The sequence below is a fragment of the Hydractinia symbiolongicarpus genome, chromosome 15 (assembly GCF_029227915.1).
Source record: "Hydractinia symbiolongicarpus strain clone_291-10 chromosome 15, HSymV2.1, whole genome shotgun sequence".
Classification (NCBI taxonomy): Eukaryota; Metazoa; Cnidaria; class Hydrozoa; order Anthoathecata; family Hydractiniidae; genus Hydractinia; species Hydractinia symbiolongicarpus.
Window position 1 is genome coordinate 8450124 of NC_079889.1, and position 18705 is coordinate 8468828.

An 18705-nucleotide genomic window follows, 5' to 3' on the forward strand; every position below is an offset into this window, starting at 1 on the left:
ATACAAGCTCACGAGCTTGTAATAATGTACAAGTGGTTTATTACTGGTCCAATTTTAAGACCGTAAAACCAAGATCAAACTGCGTATAAATTTTATTCTTGAGATCAAGGAGGTGTTAAAAACTGAGGACACGTGTGTTCAACATAATCTATTCTCAAAAATAATAATATTTACAGTTCTTCTTTCGTACTTGTTTTCGACATGCTCTCCATCGTATAGCGTATACTCCATTGTAGTGTGATTCGCTATAACAGGAGGTTAAACCTGCTTGTTGAGATTGGGGCAAGATTAAAAATTGCGGATATTGTAGCAAAGAACATTTAATATGACTATTATTTATTCGCTTAACTCTTATTTGTTCAAAATATAAACGAGAAAAGGAGAAAATAGGTTTAGAAGGAATTTTTTTAAATTGATAATAATACATTAGTGCGGGTTATTATATGTCCATTAACAATTACAAAGTGTGTTTTTGACATATTCTATTCCTTAACAAGCTTTCGACTGTATACTACAGCCATGATCACGTGTATCAGCTTTTAGTTTGACCTTATAAGGGTTTTTTTACATTATGACCGGCGATAAAAAGTTAGGGGACGAGGTTATCCTCAGTTTCATCGTAGGTGTCAAATTTTCACAAGGGTACCAACGATGGAGAGAAAATAATAAAGGGGTTTTCCCATCTCAGTGAAAAAAATACTTGAAAGAAACAGAAAGTTGTTTGTGTGTATTAAGTAAATTTGTGTGGTATAGCTAGCAGAGATGTAGAGTAAGAATTTTATTTTACTTTTTTTAGTTGTAATTTCATTTATTATTTAATTTGTTTTTATTAATTTCATTGCATGTATATATATTTGCCGTATTTTGCTAGAGAAGCATGGCCTAAAACTTTAGTCCTGTAAAATTTGCTAAAACAATTTTTTATCGACATCCTAGTCTTGTTCTAGTTCTTTAACACTGTTTGTAAGAAATCTTGTAACAAAAGTACACGTTTTATAAGATCCTAACTTTTTAGGTTCAGCCAAGATATTTCTTAACTTGATAAAGAGATTTACTAAAAATTTTATACCACAAACGTTTTGCGGTAGCATCTATATAGCATCTAGTAGCATTTCAGGTAAAGGACATATAAAACCCAACCTCATCCCCAGGGCTCTTTTTCTACTTCTTGACAATTGTATGGCATTAGGTTGATATAAAATCCAAATAAGCAACAGGGTCAATCAAATTAGGGAGGCCAGGATCCCCAGGTAACTTGTTTCACTAGATCGAATCACGCATATTTAGCACTGGGTTGTTACAGTAAAGTTAAAGGTCAACATATCACTGAGATTTCTCTTGTTATTGTGCGCCCAGAAAGTGTGGACACTTACCAATAAGAAATTTAGTTTCACAACTCTGAGTTTAAGAGTGTAACGTGACAATGACGATGGAGAGAACACCTACGATGGAGTGTTGTATATATACAAGGGTCATATGTTGAATAGTTAGTTGTTTTATGATACACAGATGTGTTGTTTATGAGTTTCTCCCCTACAATATAAAAGGCAAGTTCTTGAATTCTTATTTAGTTAGCTATAAACTTTGTTAAGAATTTTATCAGTACTTATTTTTTTTGTGTGAGATAATTGTATATTTTACATTAAATAAATACCTACAGGGAGACCATCAGATAGTATAAATACTAATGTAGGTGATGACCACCTATATAAGATCAAACGATTGCAATAAGCAGTATGACACTACAAAAAAAAAAAAAAAAAAAATAGTAAAATCTTTTATGCAGTGGAGAGATTAGTGTTATAGCAATCCGGAAGATAAGTTTTGCAGATTTTTTTAGTTGTTTTAGAGTGAGAGAGGCTAGGTCTTATTAGTGAAAGTGTTGTTGGATATTGCTTGATTGATGTCCAGAAAAACCATTGATGTCTACAAAAACAAAACTGATGTCCAGAAAAACCAAATTATTGATCTACAGATTAACCAAAATAAAATAGACCAATATGGTCGTCGTAATAATTTGGAGATCTCGGGATTCCTGATGAAATTTCTCAGGATAATCTTCAAGAATCTGTTGCGGGTATTCTCACCGATATTGGCATCAAGGTCACCAGTGACGAGATTGGTGTATGTCATGGGCTTCCCAAAGGTAAAAAATCAAAAGGCTCGAAAAAAACTATTATTCGTTTTAATTGAAGGAAATGTGAAGATTGTTTGGTTAATAGATCCAGTCTTGTCAAGATTGACAAAAAGTAACATAATCTTGGAAATGAACATATTTTACATTAACGAAAACTTATGTCCAGCATACAAATCAATATGGAGGTACTGCTGTAATCATCATCATCATTCTCGGCTTAACGTCCGTTTTCCATGCTAGCATGGGTTGGACGGGGTATATTAATGACCCTCTTCCAATCTGATCTGGACTGTGTTAGATCTAAACTCAACTTCCTCTGTATCAAGTCTGCCCTTATAACCTCCTGCCAAGTCTTTCTCGGTCTGCCTCTGGGCTTTGCCCCAGTAACTATCAAGTCTCTACACTTTCTTACCCAATTATCCTCCTCCATTCTTTCCAAGTGCCCCAGCCAGTTCAATCTGTGAACATTTCAGCCATTTCAGCCACTTGGGGGTAATAAAATAAACAAATACGAAAATGGTTTTTCTTCTATATAAAATCAACAAACACGTGTTTCTTCTTTTACACTTTTAACTCTACCATCTTTAGTCCTAATGCCGTTCTAGTTAAACGGCACCGAGAGTCTAGCAAACAAAAACAAATATGGCGGCAATCTAACACAATCTTCTTATCTGGATAACATCTTTAATTCTAGGGAGACTTAGCCTGCTTCTTAGCTCATTTGAACTCTTTCTGTCTCTCAGACTAGCGTTACACATCCACCTAACCATTCTCATATCATTCCTTTCTAAACGGTCAAGATCTTCCTGCTTTACTGCCCATGTCTCACCCGTACAACATAACACTTCTTACACAGGCGTCATACAACCTACCTTTTACCTCAATTGACAGGACTCTGCTAGTCAACAAAGGAAGTAACTCTCTGAACTTTTTCCAAGCAGAACCTATCCTGCAAGTAACACTTCTTCCAACACCCCATTCACTGCCCAACATATCACCTAAGTAACAGAAGTTCTCAACTATCTCTAACGAGCCACTGTTGTATATCATTGAAGCTGGAAATACTTCATTCTCTATAATCTCACCTTTGCAACGCTTGCATACAAACTGTATGTCAGCTCTTAACCTTTCACTAATACTACTGCACTTCTTATGTACCCAATGCTTGCAAGTCTGACAAAAAATTGAGTTACTACCAACCCCTTTCCTGCAAACTCCACAAGGCCACTTTCCAACTACAAGGTCACACTTGGCTGCAATGCTACTAATCATGACTTTAGACTTTGCTGTGTTTACCTTTAGCCCTTTCTCTTCTAGTCCTTTCTTCCACTTCTCAAACTTTTAACTAATTCTTCCATCGACTCTGCTATGATAACCAAATCATCTGCATACAATAACTCCCATGGACAACCTGTTCTGAACTCCATCGACAGCGCTTCTAAGACTAGAATAAACAACAAAGGACTAAGTACAGAACCCTGATGTACACCAACATTTACACTAAATTCATCACTAAGTGAATCGTTAATCCTGACACGACTTCTAAACTGTACAAAAATAAAAAAAATTCAAATTTGGACTTTTAATGGTATGATAAAAGTCTGTGTTAACAAATATGAAAATCCAATTACTTTATTTCATAAAAACAGGTTAAGATCTTTATTCAAAATCTTCGATTTCGATAAATATCTTTATGATGAAAATAATAAGTATTATGAGCTGATTTGGTTCATTTTTTGTTATGAGTTTTAAATATGGCTGGTGAGTGTTCCACGCTTGGTGTTTTGTTGGGAGCAAGAGAGGTATATATTCTCTCTTTTTTAAGGAAAAGAATTATAATGGCTAGCCCTTATAATTTTTGGTAAACTTTTGTGTTCTTTACTAGTTGCTCTGTTTTAAACCTATTCGGTCGGGGGGGGGGGGGGATGGATTCCGCCCCCGCCCTGACGTTTTTTTTTTAAATAACTCCTTATTGCTTTGTTATATGGCTATGATACTTACTCAGTTTCAATATTTATCTATTAGACACCTGCATGCTAAATTTTTAGGTCCCATACCTTTTAGAGTCTTTGATATTGGCCATTACTCGAAACTACCCCTAACAATCTCTATGAAATCCTTATAATGGGGAAAATATAATAACTCCTGTTAGGATTATCCTTAGAACTTGAAACTTCCAACACAACTTTGTTTCATCAAGAAGAATCATTGTGAATAATTTGGACACATGACTAATCCGATTTACCGATTTTGTCGGATTTTACCCACAAATCGAGAAAGAACGGATTTTCGGGCAATTTTTGGCAATTTTTTATCCGAGCCATGTAAAAACCGGAAGATATATATGTTAAATAACTTTTATTTAGCTTTCAGAAACTTCAAACAGAATGTAAAAATTCGCTCTAGAACAAAAGTAATTATATTTTAAGCAGATAGTGGCATTTTTAACAATTTTCAAGCTTTTGATGACGTCACAGAAAATGTACTGACGCAAGCAAAAAGTTATTGCCGCCATTTTGTTCATTTTATGACGTACTATACGTGTGTCAAGTTTGATTCAACTTGAACAATCCTATGAAAAGTTATTGAGGGGGGGGGGGAATCCGCCCCCCAGTCATAGTATGTTCGAAAAACCACGGACCGAATAGGGTTAAGTGTTTTTTTTGTGTAATGATTCGCTTTTTTCTCTCCTTTTATCAGACGTACTGAACTCCGATCCGTGACATTTTAGAGATCCATCACTCTTATACTAGATAACTAGCTAAAAATAATAGCTAGCTATCACCTTTCAACTAGGTAGCTCTTTTTATTTCTTATATTGTGTGTTGTTTGTTTTTTATAGCTGTGCTATCAAAATCTGTATACAGTTTTATGTGTAATATATGTTGTAATTGGTGGCTAACCACCATCGTTTCCTGTGTTGTGACATATGTGACCAGTGGGTACATATTAATGCAATCAAGCTTTCCCTACTGTATATGAGTCTCTTAAACATTCTTCTGATCCATGGTTTTTGTTATAAATGTACTGGTTCTATATTTCCTCATAACATAGATCAGACTCATTGACACTTCAGGACATCCAATTTCAAACTCTAGTATATAGTGAAGATATTGGCATCCCAGGTAATGCCCAATTCTTAAATTCTCTTTTTGCAAACTCCATAGTTCTCATGATTCTAACTCTCTCAATTGTAGGTATTATGATATAACTGACTTTAATTCAACCTCTTTTAATTTTACAAAATCTTCTTTTTCTTTCTTTCACCTACATAAATACAGCTTCATTACCATGTCATTTTGATGAGTTTAATGTTCTCCTTAATGACCTTGGGCATAATTTTGACATTATTGCACTGACTAAAACAAAAATTCCCTCTAGTATCATCTCTGGTGATTTTTGTCTTAAATCCTATAATTACTGCCACACTCCATTAGAATCTAGCTGTGGGGAGCCTCTTCTTTCTATTGTAGATAACATCCCTTTCGTTAAAAGGCTTGATGCAAATAAAATATGTTACCTTTAAGAAAACTTGAATCATGTTTTATCGAAATTCCAACAGTCAAAGGCAAAGCTCTTATCTTTTAAACCACTATAAGCAGTATCGTAACCTAATTACACTTCTCTGCAGACAAAGTAAAGACAGTTATTATAAATCTTATTTTTCCATTAATTTAAATAACTCTAAGCTTATTTGGAAAGGTATCAATAATATTCTGGGTGTTAATCAGTCATCAAAAAATTCAATTAAATTCCTTAACATTAATACTTCTTTTCATGCTAATCCACTTTTCTCCAAACTTAAAATCTTTAAAATTTCCTGATTATGTCCACCTTCATAATGTCCTATTTCTTAAAAAAAAATTACTTTAAACACACTTCCATTCTCTGTCATTAAAACTTGGTATTGATTTTTTCTGTTAACTACGTTACTTGTGGATATAGTAATGGTCTTATAAGTGTTGTTGATATGACAAAAGGGTCAATCTGAAAATCAGCATTTCGGGAAATAGCAAAACAAGTTTTTTTTAAAAGTTTTTTTTTAATTTCTTTTGTCTCGCAAATGCACCAGTTACCATTTAAATGAATTATGAGGGTGACAGTTTAAACTTTCTTTTGCCTATTGTCTAGTTGTATTCTTCATGATGGATATGGAGGAATGGGTCCTAGTTAAGAGATTGGCCCTTTTTTCATGTTTCACTATAGAAAATTCTTTGAGGTTTGCCTTTTTGCATAGAAGTATGTTTGCCTAAAAGTTGTCAAAATATATACTTAAAAAGGTCCAATAAAGGAACTATAAATCAAAAAGCAGTTCTTAATACTTTAAACGAGATAATTAACCAAAAAAACGAAAATTACAAGGTCTTTGATAAACTAAACTGGAAAAGTAAATGTCCTAATGAATGTCACTCGTTTTCTTCTTCTTCTTCTTCCTCTACCTCACTCTCAGAAGAGAAACTCTCCTCGACCTCTTGGTCTGGACTTAGCATATCTTTATAAAATTGATGGTGGGGGGTTGGGATGGTTAGGTCATTGCAAAGTTTCAAAAGATCTTCATGCTTGGCTTTAGATATTAGAAGTTTGCTAGTGTGAGCTTTTGATTAAGTGTAACCTGAGTCCTCTGAACCTACATTCTGGCGCATACTTCAAATAACCTTCATTTTTTTGAACGGTGTGGCTTGATCATATGTGACTTTGTATAGAATGGTGACTTCTTTAAATCTGAAAAAGATAGAACATCAATGTCAGGCCAATCTCAGCATTAGGGTTATAACCTGGTGACAAAGTAAAGAAAGCATTTTGACAAAAAGGCCAAAGTAGAGATTGGCCATTATGTGAAACATTAACAAATTTTGAAAAAAGGGCCAATGTTGGATTTGGCCTTTTTGTGATAATTCAACATTATGATTATTGAGATTGGACCACATCAACTACAGAAGACCAGTGAGATTAGCTCTTTAAGTCCCGATGCAGATGAAAGAGCTGGATCTTCTTGTTCAGATTTATTTATTTATTTGTTTGTTTGTTTGTTTGTTTGTTTGTTTTTTTGTTTGTTTATTTGTTTGTTTGTTTATTTGTTTATTTATTTATTTATTTATTTATTTATTTATTTATTTATTTATTTATTTATTTATTTATTTATTTATTTATTTATTTATTTATTTATTTATTTATTTATTTATTTATTTATTTATTTATTTATTCCTCGTTATTTAATTGATATATACCCCATTTCATATACCCCTAAATTGTCACTGATCATAGTTCTTTAATGAAAGGTGGCCTCACATTTTTCTAGCTTTGCTATAGTGTGGTCTCCTGGATATTTTTTATAGTTGTGTGAATTTCATTATTTTTATATTTATATTGTATTTTATTTTTGCTGTTATCCTTATAAATGAAGTCTTGTAAATTTCTTATTCCGAATAAATGACTACTTACTACTTATTGTTCCAAATAATAGATTGGTAATGTATAGATTTGAGACTAAATGAGGTAGTCCTAACAGAAAGTCTAGCTAGAAGTTTATTGTATTTACTTCTTGTTGAATGATTAGATGAATGGCAGACCAATTTAAAAATATCACAAATATTACCTGGAGAGTGCAGATTTATAAATTTAAAAGTTAAAATAATGTTGAGAAATTTTATAAGATACTACTCTTTTGTGCTTAATTGGAGGGGGGGGGGGGTCGAATCAGAAGGGGCTGGGTCGAATCAGAAGGGGCTGGGTCGAATAAGAAGGGGGTGGGTACTCCGGGGAAAAGTGGGGGGGGGCATAATATAATGACCTGAGGAGGTATTATGAAATTTTGCTGTAAAATAGGGGGAAGGTGGATAAAACGACTAACTATAAATAAAATAAGACTAGTGAAACAACTAAAAATAAAGATAACAATGATTTTGACATGTTTAAGGAATAAACTGTGCTGACATTTTGTTGATATTTGTTATTTTTAAACTGTAAATAGTATTTGTTCTTGAGATTTGTTCCAAAAGAGAGTTGTGTTTAGATTATAAGAAAAGATGCTGCTTTGTGATATCCAAAAAACTTATTATGGTGGGGGTGATAATAAAATGAGCAGGTGGGTCTTATTTTCAAATTTCGTTAAAATAGGGGGGGGGTCATTTTTTTAGGGGTGAAAAATTCGAAAAAGTGCAATATGACCCCCCCCCACAATTAAGCACAAAAGAATACTGATTGTCTAAAACTTTGTGTTGTCACGTTATCAAATCAAAATCACTTGCACTACTTCAGTTCTTCAAGCAGTCACCATATATAAAAAAGCAGGTACTAGGAACGAGGTCGATCTCCCATAGGAATTTGCCCATCTTAATGAAGTCGATAAAATTATATCGCATTTGCTATTTTATTTGGTTTGCAAACACAAATAAAGTAAAGTAAAGGAGAATTACTTGCACCCCTATAATTTCTTAATTAAATCAGTCCGGACTGAGTATCTCTCCGGCATCCGGCATATAAGTTATCCAGCCCGGGCGGAAAAGGGATTTCAAGTTTGTTTTTATCATTATTGAAATATCATTTCATAAATAATACATTTTTGTTTTATTAAAATTATTCGAGGCAAACTTTATTTTCAGTAATTTTTCGACACTACCTGTTTTATCGAGAATAGAACATCCTTGTTAGTGTTAACTAGGAATTTAAGTTTGTTGTAGGGAATTTCCATAAAGTCATATTCTTTTTTTCATTCTTTTTTATTCTTTTTATTTTTATTTTCATAGGAAATCACCTAAATGAGTAGCATCCCCACCGATGACGTTGTCTCAGAAGAACAAGAAAACTTTTTACGGTTTTTTCTTCTCCTCGATTTAAGCACAAAAACTTTGCACGACTATTTGGGGCGATATTTTAAAGTAAACAATCCAACTGAGTTTTACAAGGAACTTCAATCAGTTAAAAATGAACTCAAATTACATCCAGCCCAAAGACAAAAGCTTTTCCCAAAGAATAAGAAGACAGTAATCGATCAGATTGATATAACCTTGACTTCTCTTTTACTTCGAACTTCGAAGTGTACTCCAAATCCTTGCCAGGCTGATTTGGATGTCATTGATTGTGTTCGTATAAATCGAAATAAAAAAGCGCACGCAGGCATTTATTCAATTAGCACACCGGACTTCTGCCAGCAATGGGGAGACCTGACTAAAGCGTTGGTAAAACTAGGGGCTGATATCAATGTAATTCAAAGGCTTTACCGTCAAACATTAGATGCTTTTGCGCATAAACAATTAGCAAATTTGAAGGATAAACATAAAGGAGTTTGGCATGATATCCAGCCAACTCTTAAAGAGTTTCATGGCAGGGATCGTGAAATAAATGATATCCATGTTGCAATGGTAAATGATGCATCAAGAGGGTGTGTCATTGTAGGGCATGGTGGAGTTGGCAAAACACAATTGGTCATTAAGTATAGTAACCAGTTTGTCACTCACTATACTGGTAATGTTATTTGGATTAATAGTGATACACGTAGCAATCTTGAAAAGTCATTTAATTCTGTAGCCAACTTCTTAAATTTGACTAATTCAAAGGGTACAGAAGAAGAACTTGATGCTAAAAGTAAAGTCTTAAAAGTCTACAGATTTTTCGCTGGTACATCTTGCTTGTTTGTTTTTGACGATGCAAACGATATAAAACTGGTGACTGAATATTTGCCCAAACTGCCACCGGGCGTGCAGCAACCAAAGTTGTTGATAACCAGTCAAAGCATTGAGTGGGGTAGTCAGTTTGTTGTGATTCCTTTAGATGTGTTCACAGACAACGAAGCGAAAGGATTTGTTGAAAACTCCTTAGGTTTGGATGTATCAAGCAGAGATGAGGTTCAGCTTCTCTGCAAGGAACTTGGGAATCTACCATTAGCTTTACAGCAAGCTGTATCTTTCATTAAAAAACATGTTTCAGTTGAAGAGTATAACAAAATGTTGCAAACTTGCAAAGTTAAACTACTTAACAGAGAAATAAATTTGGAAAATTACTCAAAGAATTGCATCAGAACATTCGATCTTGCTAAAAACAAACTTTTTGAAAGTGGTGATGAAGACGCAATTGAACTTTTAAATCTCATGTCATACATGGATGGCAAAAATATTACAAGAAAGTTTCTGCAAAATTTCTTATCAGACGAATTTGCCTTCACTAGCGCATTGGATGTTTTAGCTGAATATTCGTTGATTCGTTTTCAAGGGAATGACATCTACGTCCACAGTTTAATTCAATGTGTAATAAGATATGAAATAACTTCTCGAGTTTTGAGCTGGCAAGAAAAGATATCACATGCGATTTTTCCGTCAAAAACTTATCCTGGAATTTTACTTGGTGTCATTAAAGGGTATGTGGATCGTGTTGACGTCAATACAGAGGACGATAAAGAAATTGATTCGTTATGGGTGACACATCTAGTTAGCCTGTTTAAACATTGTAAAGAAGAAAACTTTGTAGCGGATTATATACTAGATAAAAACCTAGTCACACCCATGTGCGATTATTACGAAGATATGTGCCAATATAACACTGGTTATAATGTCTTTCTGAACATGTTCGAAGAGTATAGCAAAAAATACGGACCCGAAAATCGAAAATTATTAAACCTTCAAAATTGCAGAGCGATGTTACTGGAAAAGTTTGGAAGAAAAAGAGATGCATTGGAGATCTTTTATACAGTGGAGAAGGGATACAAAAAAGCTATAGGGAAGAACCATGTGTTTACTTTAGGAGCGAAAATCAATAAGCTTTCTTGTTTACTTAATTGCGGACTATACAAGCATGCCGAAATCGAGGTTGCAACTATAAGAAAATTATTTAAAAAACTAGACCGGAAACTACAGATAATCTTTAACGATCTGCAAGGAAGTTTGTTGTTTATACAAGGTAATTTTACAGAAGCTTTAAAGCTAATAGAGAAATGCAAAGGGGATGTTTTATCTAGATGTCCCAGAGATAACTCTAGACGACTTTGCTCAAGTCAATACAGTATAGCTAATTGCTATTTTCGACTGGGAAAATACGAGGAAGCTAAAGAAATATTTGAAGAAGTAAAGCATCGTTATTTGAATTTTTACAACGACGAAAGTCATGAAAAAGTTTACATTGCAAAACGAAGTATTGCGAAGTGTTTGTTGTACCTAAACAAAACCGATGAAGCTTTGGAAATGCTAGATGATGTTTTGACGGGACTTCTCGAGCAATTTGATGAGTACAATGCAGAATATTTATCCGCCGAATATTTCAAAGTGATTGGTTTGATCGACAAAAAAGACATTGATGCTGCAAAGGCGCTTATCGTGAAGAATATTGACAAAAGAAGCGACCTGATTGGTGAAGTTCATGAATATGTTTTGCTATCCAAATTTCAATTTGCACGTTGCCTTATGGAAGAAATGCAAATCGAGAGAGCAAAAAACGAGTTATTAGTTATCGAGGCAAGTCAGAAGGCAGCACTAGACGAGCTACATCCGGACGTTTTGGAAACACAGTTCTATGTTGGACTTTGTTATTCCAAGTTAGGCGACGCAGAAAATGCCTTGATGACACTAAGTAATGTTTTTAAAGGACAAGAAAAGACTTTAGGGTCACATCACCCAAGTACGAAGAAGACCAGAGAATTTTTAAATTGGTTAGAGCAACAATAATTAGACAACAATACGATAATTGTTTTAACTTTAGGCTAAATGTTTTTTGATCTTAAAATGCACTACTTCGGCTTTGTTTTGTGTGTGATTTATAAGTAATTTTAGTCCACAACACTGTGAATATTTTGTCGAAGTATATTTATTGATAAAACCTTAGATTATTATTTATATTTTTATGTAAGAAAAATAAGCTTATAGTGTTATCTCGTTTAAACATCGCAACAAAATTTGTGCCAACACAAGTTGGAGGGAGCGTTTCCTTTATTTTCTTTATTTTGACGGAGTGAAGCAAATACGATTAGTACAAAGTTGGAAGTTTACTTCAAGTCAAGAAAATTTTGCGAAATTTTGAGCCTTGAAATCACGAATTTATTTCTCTGTTTTGTAAAAATTTTGTAGTAATTTTTTTTTACTGAAACGATGTTTTTGACTGATTTCTAATCTGTTATTTTACGGTGGAAATAGGAAACTTTATTTTCACATCAACGCGAAAATGATTTTTCTTGTTTTTCTGCATTTTTTTCACAAAAAAATTCTGATCTTATTAAAAAATAGGAAATAAAAAATAAAAAATGTAATTCTTAACTTCTTTGAAATATTTATATGCACATAAAGTATTAAACTTATGTGTTCAGTTTAGAGAACATTGTATTTATTATTGAAAATATTCGGTAGCTATCCGTTAGTTTGTACCGAGAAAAAACTGTATAAATTGGTTTAAAATAAAAAAAAATAAACGCCGAACACTATAGATATAAACAAATATAACTAAACGTTTTTTACAAGCGTCCGACGTTGAAATGCTCATACTGGTGTCCAGCAATGTAAGGGACTGCTTTAGACAATTAATAGTTAAAATTGGACATCAAACCTTCTGTAGTAATAGTAATAGTAGAAACAATGCAAACAAACACGTGTTATAAAAACATGCATAGCTACAGCTGGGATGACAGTGATGTAGCTGTGAGAGGTTTAAGCCTTTCATCGGGTGGTTGCTTGTAATATCCTTACCGTACTGCGCTTTAAATGTGATGTTGCAGCTCCTCTTAGTGCTGCAACGACTTGCTTCTATGACAGATCTGTTAGAGCGCTATTATATCTTTTTCTTGCATAGAATGTGATTTGCAGTCGAGGCAATGGAATGGAATCCTTTTTTTACTTTGTGCTCAGTTTGTTTTGTTTCGTGTATAGATATTTGGATGGTTAACGTTTTACCTAATATGGTAAAAAAATCCCGCAAAGAAAACTTTTAATTTGCTATTACTGTTGCTTCGAACCAAAGTTTATGTTTAAAACAAAAGTTGGAACAAGCTTCTTCCTAAACGCTTACTTTGAGTTTTGTGTGGACGTTAAAACTTCAACTGATTGTCGTTCATTTTTTCTTTAATTGGATACCTTGGAAAAAACACGCTGTAGTTGGACTGCACCAGTATTTACTGTTTTAAAGTGTTTTAAATTATGATGTGGGTGATATTTCAATTTAAGGCTAAGGAGAAGACATTTTCGCGGATAAAATCTAGGTTTATTTGCCGCGAAAATTTTTGCCAAAAACACCTGAGTTAGAAAATGATGTTACGAAAACACGAATATTAAATGCGATACATTTTTATCCACTTTGTTGCGGCGAGTTAATATAAAGGACGGGCGATCCCGTGGATTTTTCCACGGGCAACGACTAGTCTCTATAATAATAGCCGTATTCTCTGCACAGTCTCTGCGTAGTCTCTGCGCAAAGTGATACCTCAAGTAGCAGGCACACAAAATGCAGCACAAAAAAAACAAAAACGGCCGAATCCATGGATTAGCCACGGCCCACGGACTAGTATTACTATAATACTTAACATGGGTTGACTATAAGTCATGCAGGATACAATAGTATCGTTGAATGTCGTGACTAAAAAGATTGGTTAACATTGTATATTTTAAATATATTCATATGTCTAACATTTCCAGGCATTAAGATTTCCAGGCTATAAGAAAATTAAAAAGATAGCGCAACCATGTTTCAAGGTTTATTTTCTGTTGTTATTTTTTATTGATATTATTATGATATATAAATAGCAACTGTGTATGCTGCTTACCTTGCTAGATATACATCTGAGTGCGAACTAGAACACAACTTTTAAAAATAGAAGAAGTTTCCTAAAAAATCAATATTCCTTCTCGTTAAAAAATGACGTTATCGTTCACGACATCAATAAGAAATGGTTACCTCCGTAACATTATACTTACATTATTTATGTTGATAGTTATCATGATCTCCGCGTTTTTGTTTTGGCAGACGTTCTTTTGTTTTCATGTATTTTGAATTACGTGTGCTTGTAAAAAGATTTGTAGGTAAAATTTTTGGTGAAACGTTGTGTAGGTGAAAATTATTGGTGGAAAGATGGAAATTTAGCAGCTACATATATATGTTTGGTATAATATCATTTCATTGATAAGTTAAAGAAGTATTTTTTCTTTGCATACGGCGATGTTTCTAATGGTGTTATATTATTTGATTTAGCGTGCTTCCTAAGCCAGACGCAGCGCCTTAGAAGCAATTATGAGAAGGTGCGCAAAAGCGATAATTCCATATTTTTGTTATTCTTATTAACCGTTACCCTGTTCGGTCCGGGTGGGAACATATTATTCAATTACTTTGTAGAGCGATTTATACATTCTGTCTAAAGAAATCCGCCCCTCCCACCCTGGACTGAATAGGGTTAAAGGACAATTCCCGAAAATATCCGGGCAAAAAAAAAACCCCACCGCTGGACAGCTATAATTACGGGACTAGATTATCTTGAAATGACCAGGTTTTAGGAAGAGGGTGGATTAAACTACCTAACAGTACCAAGCATGAACCATCTAGGTGTTGTGTTAGGCCTCCAATCGCGGGTCAAATTTGGAGAAGTTGATTTTTTGTTAACTGAAAAAGGGGCCGTTTTAAAAATAGGGTTAATATTCGTGACAGTAAAACCTCTACTTTGGGTAGATAATTTTATTTTTGAAAAATAAATTTATCATCATTGTTTCGGACGCGTTTTATCTCTGTTGTCTTATCTTCGATACAACAAACTTACAAAATGGCGCCTGGTATATATTGATATTAGAAAATCACACCTACAGGAAGAGCAAAGCTCCCAATTGGAGACAATTATTAAAGATATTATCTAATATTTGTGTTTCTTTCAACGTCTATAACCTCTATCAAAATAAACTTAAAGAGATCGCGGATTAGATTAATGATGGGAACAAAAGAAAGCTTATAAAGAGATTGTGAGTAATGTAAAGAAGGAGAAGAAGACAAGAAGATGGTAAATATACATGCGTTAGATTTTATTTTTATTTAAGAAAAGACGTTATCCATCGCGTACTGGTTGTATATTTATTGTTATTTCGTATTTTCTTCAATTTGGGTGTAATATTGTTTTGTGCATCCTATATTGTAGTATATTATATATTCTTCTTCTTCTTCTTCTTCTTCTTCTTCTTCTTCTTCTTCTTCTTCTTCTTCTTCTTCTACTTCTTCTTCTTCTTCTTCTTCTTCTTCTTCTTCTTCTTCTTCTTCTTCTTCTTCTTCTTCTTCTTCTTCTTCTTCTTCTTCTTCTTCTTTTTTTAACTTGTCAAATATTAAGACAGATTTTTAAAATAATGGTGTAAGGCTTAAGAATTATCTTTGTTAAACTCAATGCTTTCCATATACAAGACGTATATATTATGGGTAGAGAATCTCTTCGCAGATTTTAAAACGAAAGCTCCCTTCGAGTTAAAATACTCTATCTCAGAGTGTAAGGTTTAGAAGTAGTTCATACTTCTGTCGCATGCTAGGGGCAATTGTTCTATGGATAGAGAAAAAAAAGAAAACAAGAACGATTTTACCAAGACTCCGAAATATTGAAAAAGGAGGAGAAAGTGGACACAATAACCAAGAATAGCCATTGATATAAGAGATAAAATTTCATACAGCAAAGGGTTTATATTAATATATTGTTTTATATATTGTTGGTCTACTCCTGAGTAAAAATAGGTGCTAAAATCTCGATTATGGATTCCACTACGGATTCCTTTGACGAAAGATGGAAGGATTTCTATTATTTAAAAGGCTTTGAAACTAACCCTTGATGATTTTTTATGTCATTCTAAAGGCTTCTTTAGAATTAAATTTATCCAATGTAGAAAAATAAGTTGTTTGTACTCATTTCTTGTCTAACTTAAAGAAGTAGTCGTTAGCCCGTGGAAAAATCCACGGGTTCGCCCGTTCTTTTTATACCGCATTCCGTGCGTGTCGCTACTTGCGCAGCTAAGCTACCATTTTGCGTGACGGACAGACGTATACGGGTATTTTAATATAGAAGTTGTATTTATAAGAAATATTAAACCGCTCAAAAATTTTGTAATTATTGTATTTGGCCATGGAACTTTCCGAAATTTTCTTCATTTTTTTAATTACTAATAATTATTTTTATCTTTTTTTCATTTTTTTTTCATCAAAGACACAAAAGAAATGTATAAAATACTTCTAGTCGCAATATCAATTTTCGTGCATGTGGGATTGACCAATCAACAGCGAGTGGTTAATGTATATAATTTATGCAAGCCTCGATCATTCATGTACATGTTAAATGATATATGTAAATATGTATCACCAAGATGGAAACGAGACAAGAGTGGGTAGCTATAAATTAATGCTTATTTTCTTATTTATTTATTTACTTTTGTTACAGAATCAATAACTTTATAAAGAACAATACAGCGTGGGAGTACACGTTTTTTATAAGTAATCCGCTTGCCAGGAATGTTGACTTCAAATTTCCCCCTAAAATTAAAAACTTTACATCCGTCCCCAAAACACATTTGCCTCACTCATCAACATATCTTTTCCAATTGGATTGTGTCAAATGTCTTTTCCGAAACAACATATAGCAGTGCGATGTTTTGGATCATTCTCGCCGATAAGCGATAGAACTATTGTATTGTATAACTATTGTATAAAAAACAAGAAACGACCTTTGCGTAAAAACATTACATCTCTCCAGAGGGTGTATACAGTCCTATAAGGTCGTACCTAACAGTCATTTTACATTGATGTTAACCAATTAAGACAGGAGACAAAGAAAGTAGCAATATGCCAAAATTTATATCGACCACGTTAAGGGCGGAAAGTTTCGCGAGGTCAAAAAATCACGAAATCTTGCCACATAAACTTTTACGAATTGTAATTTTAAAGGCGAATGTCGCGTAAAAAATCATTCACAAAAGTCAAAAATCAACGGAAAATCTTTCCTTTTGAGATTTCCTCGTTTTTTGATTTTTTGTGGTAAAAAAACTTTAGAAAATACATATGAATTTGACCGTGACATAATATTAGCCACCGAGCCCAATTTGTTGAATTTTATCGCCTTTTTTTCGATAAGGAATATGACTACCTACCACGAAAAACAACTAAATTGATGATGGTGATTTCGTTGTAGATGGACTTTTGTGCTGCAAGAAGAGAGCAAACTATAGCGATTTGTGTCTTTCTTTGATAAATATGCAAAAGTTTCTTTGTCTTCAAAGGCACTGGCCATTACCACTGTTATTGTTTTTGTCTACATTATAAAGTTTAATTCCAACTATTCCCGCCTTTTTGATGAAATTAACAACAAACCGTGTTGTGATAAAAACAACAGTAAATTTCGGTGTGTTTTTGCATAGGTCTGAAAATGAACTTTTAAATTCACGAAAATGAGCATCCTATACTAGACCGTTAAAACTGCTTATATTATTGGCTAATTGCTATCAGATTCTCTGGTTATAGATGAAGATTTTAAAAATTTAATGATCATTACCCTACATAATGTCCTTGAAAATGTGCTTAACTGTTGTCACGTGGTGTAGACTTTGAAATTCTGATCGTAGAAATTATATACAATTATGTGCTTTCAACGAATAGTTAAGGAGATATCCAGTTTTACTTTGTTTAACAGGGTTTTTTGATAACGTCATTAACACTTTGAGTTCAAAACATTTGATTTAGAAGGTTTTACTATATGTTTTAAAGCATTCTTTTTTTAATTTTTAATAAAATTTGTACTTTCTCTTTTAGTTCCACGAGACAAGCCCAATCATACACATTTTATCACTAAAAGATACGCCAACACATTCTTGAGGACGACAAAACATTCGCAAAAAAGAGATTTGAATATCATGGATGAATGCTGTGTCACGAAGGCTTGTACGTTACACGAACTAACAGAATATTGTCCTTATATACCAGTGTTTCCTTTCAATGACCCTGAGAAAGTTTAATATTGAAATATTAGATTGAATTGAACTTTTTTTGGTGTATCTTTATCTAATATATATTATTTTTTTATATTAACTTATTATCGAAAGATGCTGCCTGCTGTGACATTACAATAGGTGTGAATTTCTAGCATAAAAGATTTTCCTGTTGTTCTTTTAGTTATTGCAATGGGGATTGGGAAAACAATATTTAGAAAAAAATTACATACATACTTGAGAAACATACTTGAGCTGTTTGTACTACATTTTGCCAAATTTCCAGTGTCGAGAACGACAAGCCAGGATGCTGTATCAGCTCGCACTACGATTTCGTTCAATGCCATTGCTTAAAAATATGATATCGGCGCTTTTAATAAACATAAGCTTCATCTCATTTGGAAATGCAGCATCTATTGGTTGTTATTAATGAGGATCCTGCGATTGTGATCCTAGTGCATTTAACACTGTCGTTTAAACCACGAAAGTTCAACAAGCATATACGGCCGTCTAATATATCAATCATACTCGCTGTAAACGATAAGCAATACTTTTATAGTCTCTACCATGGCTTGATGTTACTAATACTTGCCGATACTACTAAGAATGAAATTTATAGTAGCGTCACTTCTCTGTGAAATTTCAATCCATATGTGCAAAAGCAGA

The 18705-nt window shown here is 33.5% G+C and overlaps 3 protein-coding genes across 5 annotated transcripts in view; all 3 read left to right on the forward strand.

Annotated features, from left to right (window-relative positions):
• The first annotated feature begins 490 nt into the window (after positions 1 to 490).
• On the forward strand, positions 491 to 13323 carry LOC130629154 (uncharacterized). 2 transcript variants are annotated; one of them, XM_057442271.1, is made up of 2 exons: positions 491 to 769; positions 8884 to 13323. In XM_057442271.1, the coding sequence occupies exon 2, from the start codon at positions 8896 to 8898 to the stop codon at positions 11788 to 11790; it is 2895 nt and encodes a 964-aa protein (XP_057298254.1). In that variant the 5' UTR covers positions 491 to 769; positions 8884 to 8895; the 3' UTR covers positions 11791 to 13323. The 2 variants fall into 2 exon arrangements, with proteins under 2 accessions (XP_057298254.1, XP_057298255.1); XM_057442272.1 differs by lacking the exon at positions 491 to 769 and adding an exon at positions 7973 to 8222.
• Positions 1404 to 18705, forward strand: part of LOC130629156 (phosphatidate cytidylyltransferase 2-like) — a 48754-nt gene continuing 31452 nt past the window's right edge. The window contains exon 1 of the mRNA XM_057442275.1: positions 1404 to 1407. The gene's annotated coding sequence lies outside the window, so the exon portion shown is untranslated. The remainder of the gene's footprint in view (positions 1408 to 18705) is intronic.
• Positions 16118 to 18177, forward strand: LOC130629158 (uncharacterized). 2 transcript variants are annotated; one of them, XM_057442278.1, is made up of 2 exons: positions 16118 to 16446; positions 17864 to 18177. In XM_057442278.1, exons 1-2 carry the CDS (start codon positions 16398 to 16400, stop codon positions 18064 to 18066), a joined length of 252 nt encoding a protein of 83 aa, XP_057298261.1. In that variant the 5' UTR covers positions 16118 to 16397; the 3' UTR covers positions 18067 to 18177. The 2 variants fall into 2 exon arrangements, with proteins under 2 accessions (XP_057298261.1, XP_057298260.1); XM_057442277.1 differs by having other exon boundaries at positions 16203 to 16442.

What these genes read in the sequence shown, in the direction of transcription:
- LOC130629158 (XM_057442277.1), top strand. Translation starts at nt 16,280, where the DNA reads ATGTATAAAATACTTCTAGTCGCAATATCAATTTTCGTGCATGTGGGA. An exon ending in AAGATGGAAACGAGACAAGA is followed by an intron (nt 16,443 to 17,863) that starts GTGGGTAGCTAT and finishes TTTCTCTTTTAG; the next exon opens with TTCCACGAGACAAGCCCAAT.
- LOC130629154 (XM_057442271.1), top strand. Translation starts at nt 8,896, where the DNA reads ATGAGTAGCATCCCCACCGATGACGTTGTCTCAGAAGAACAAGAAAAC.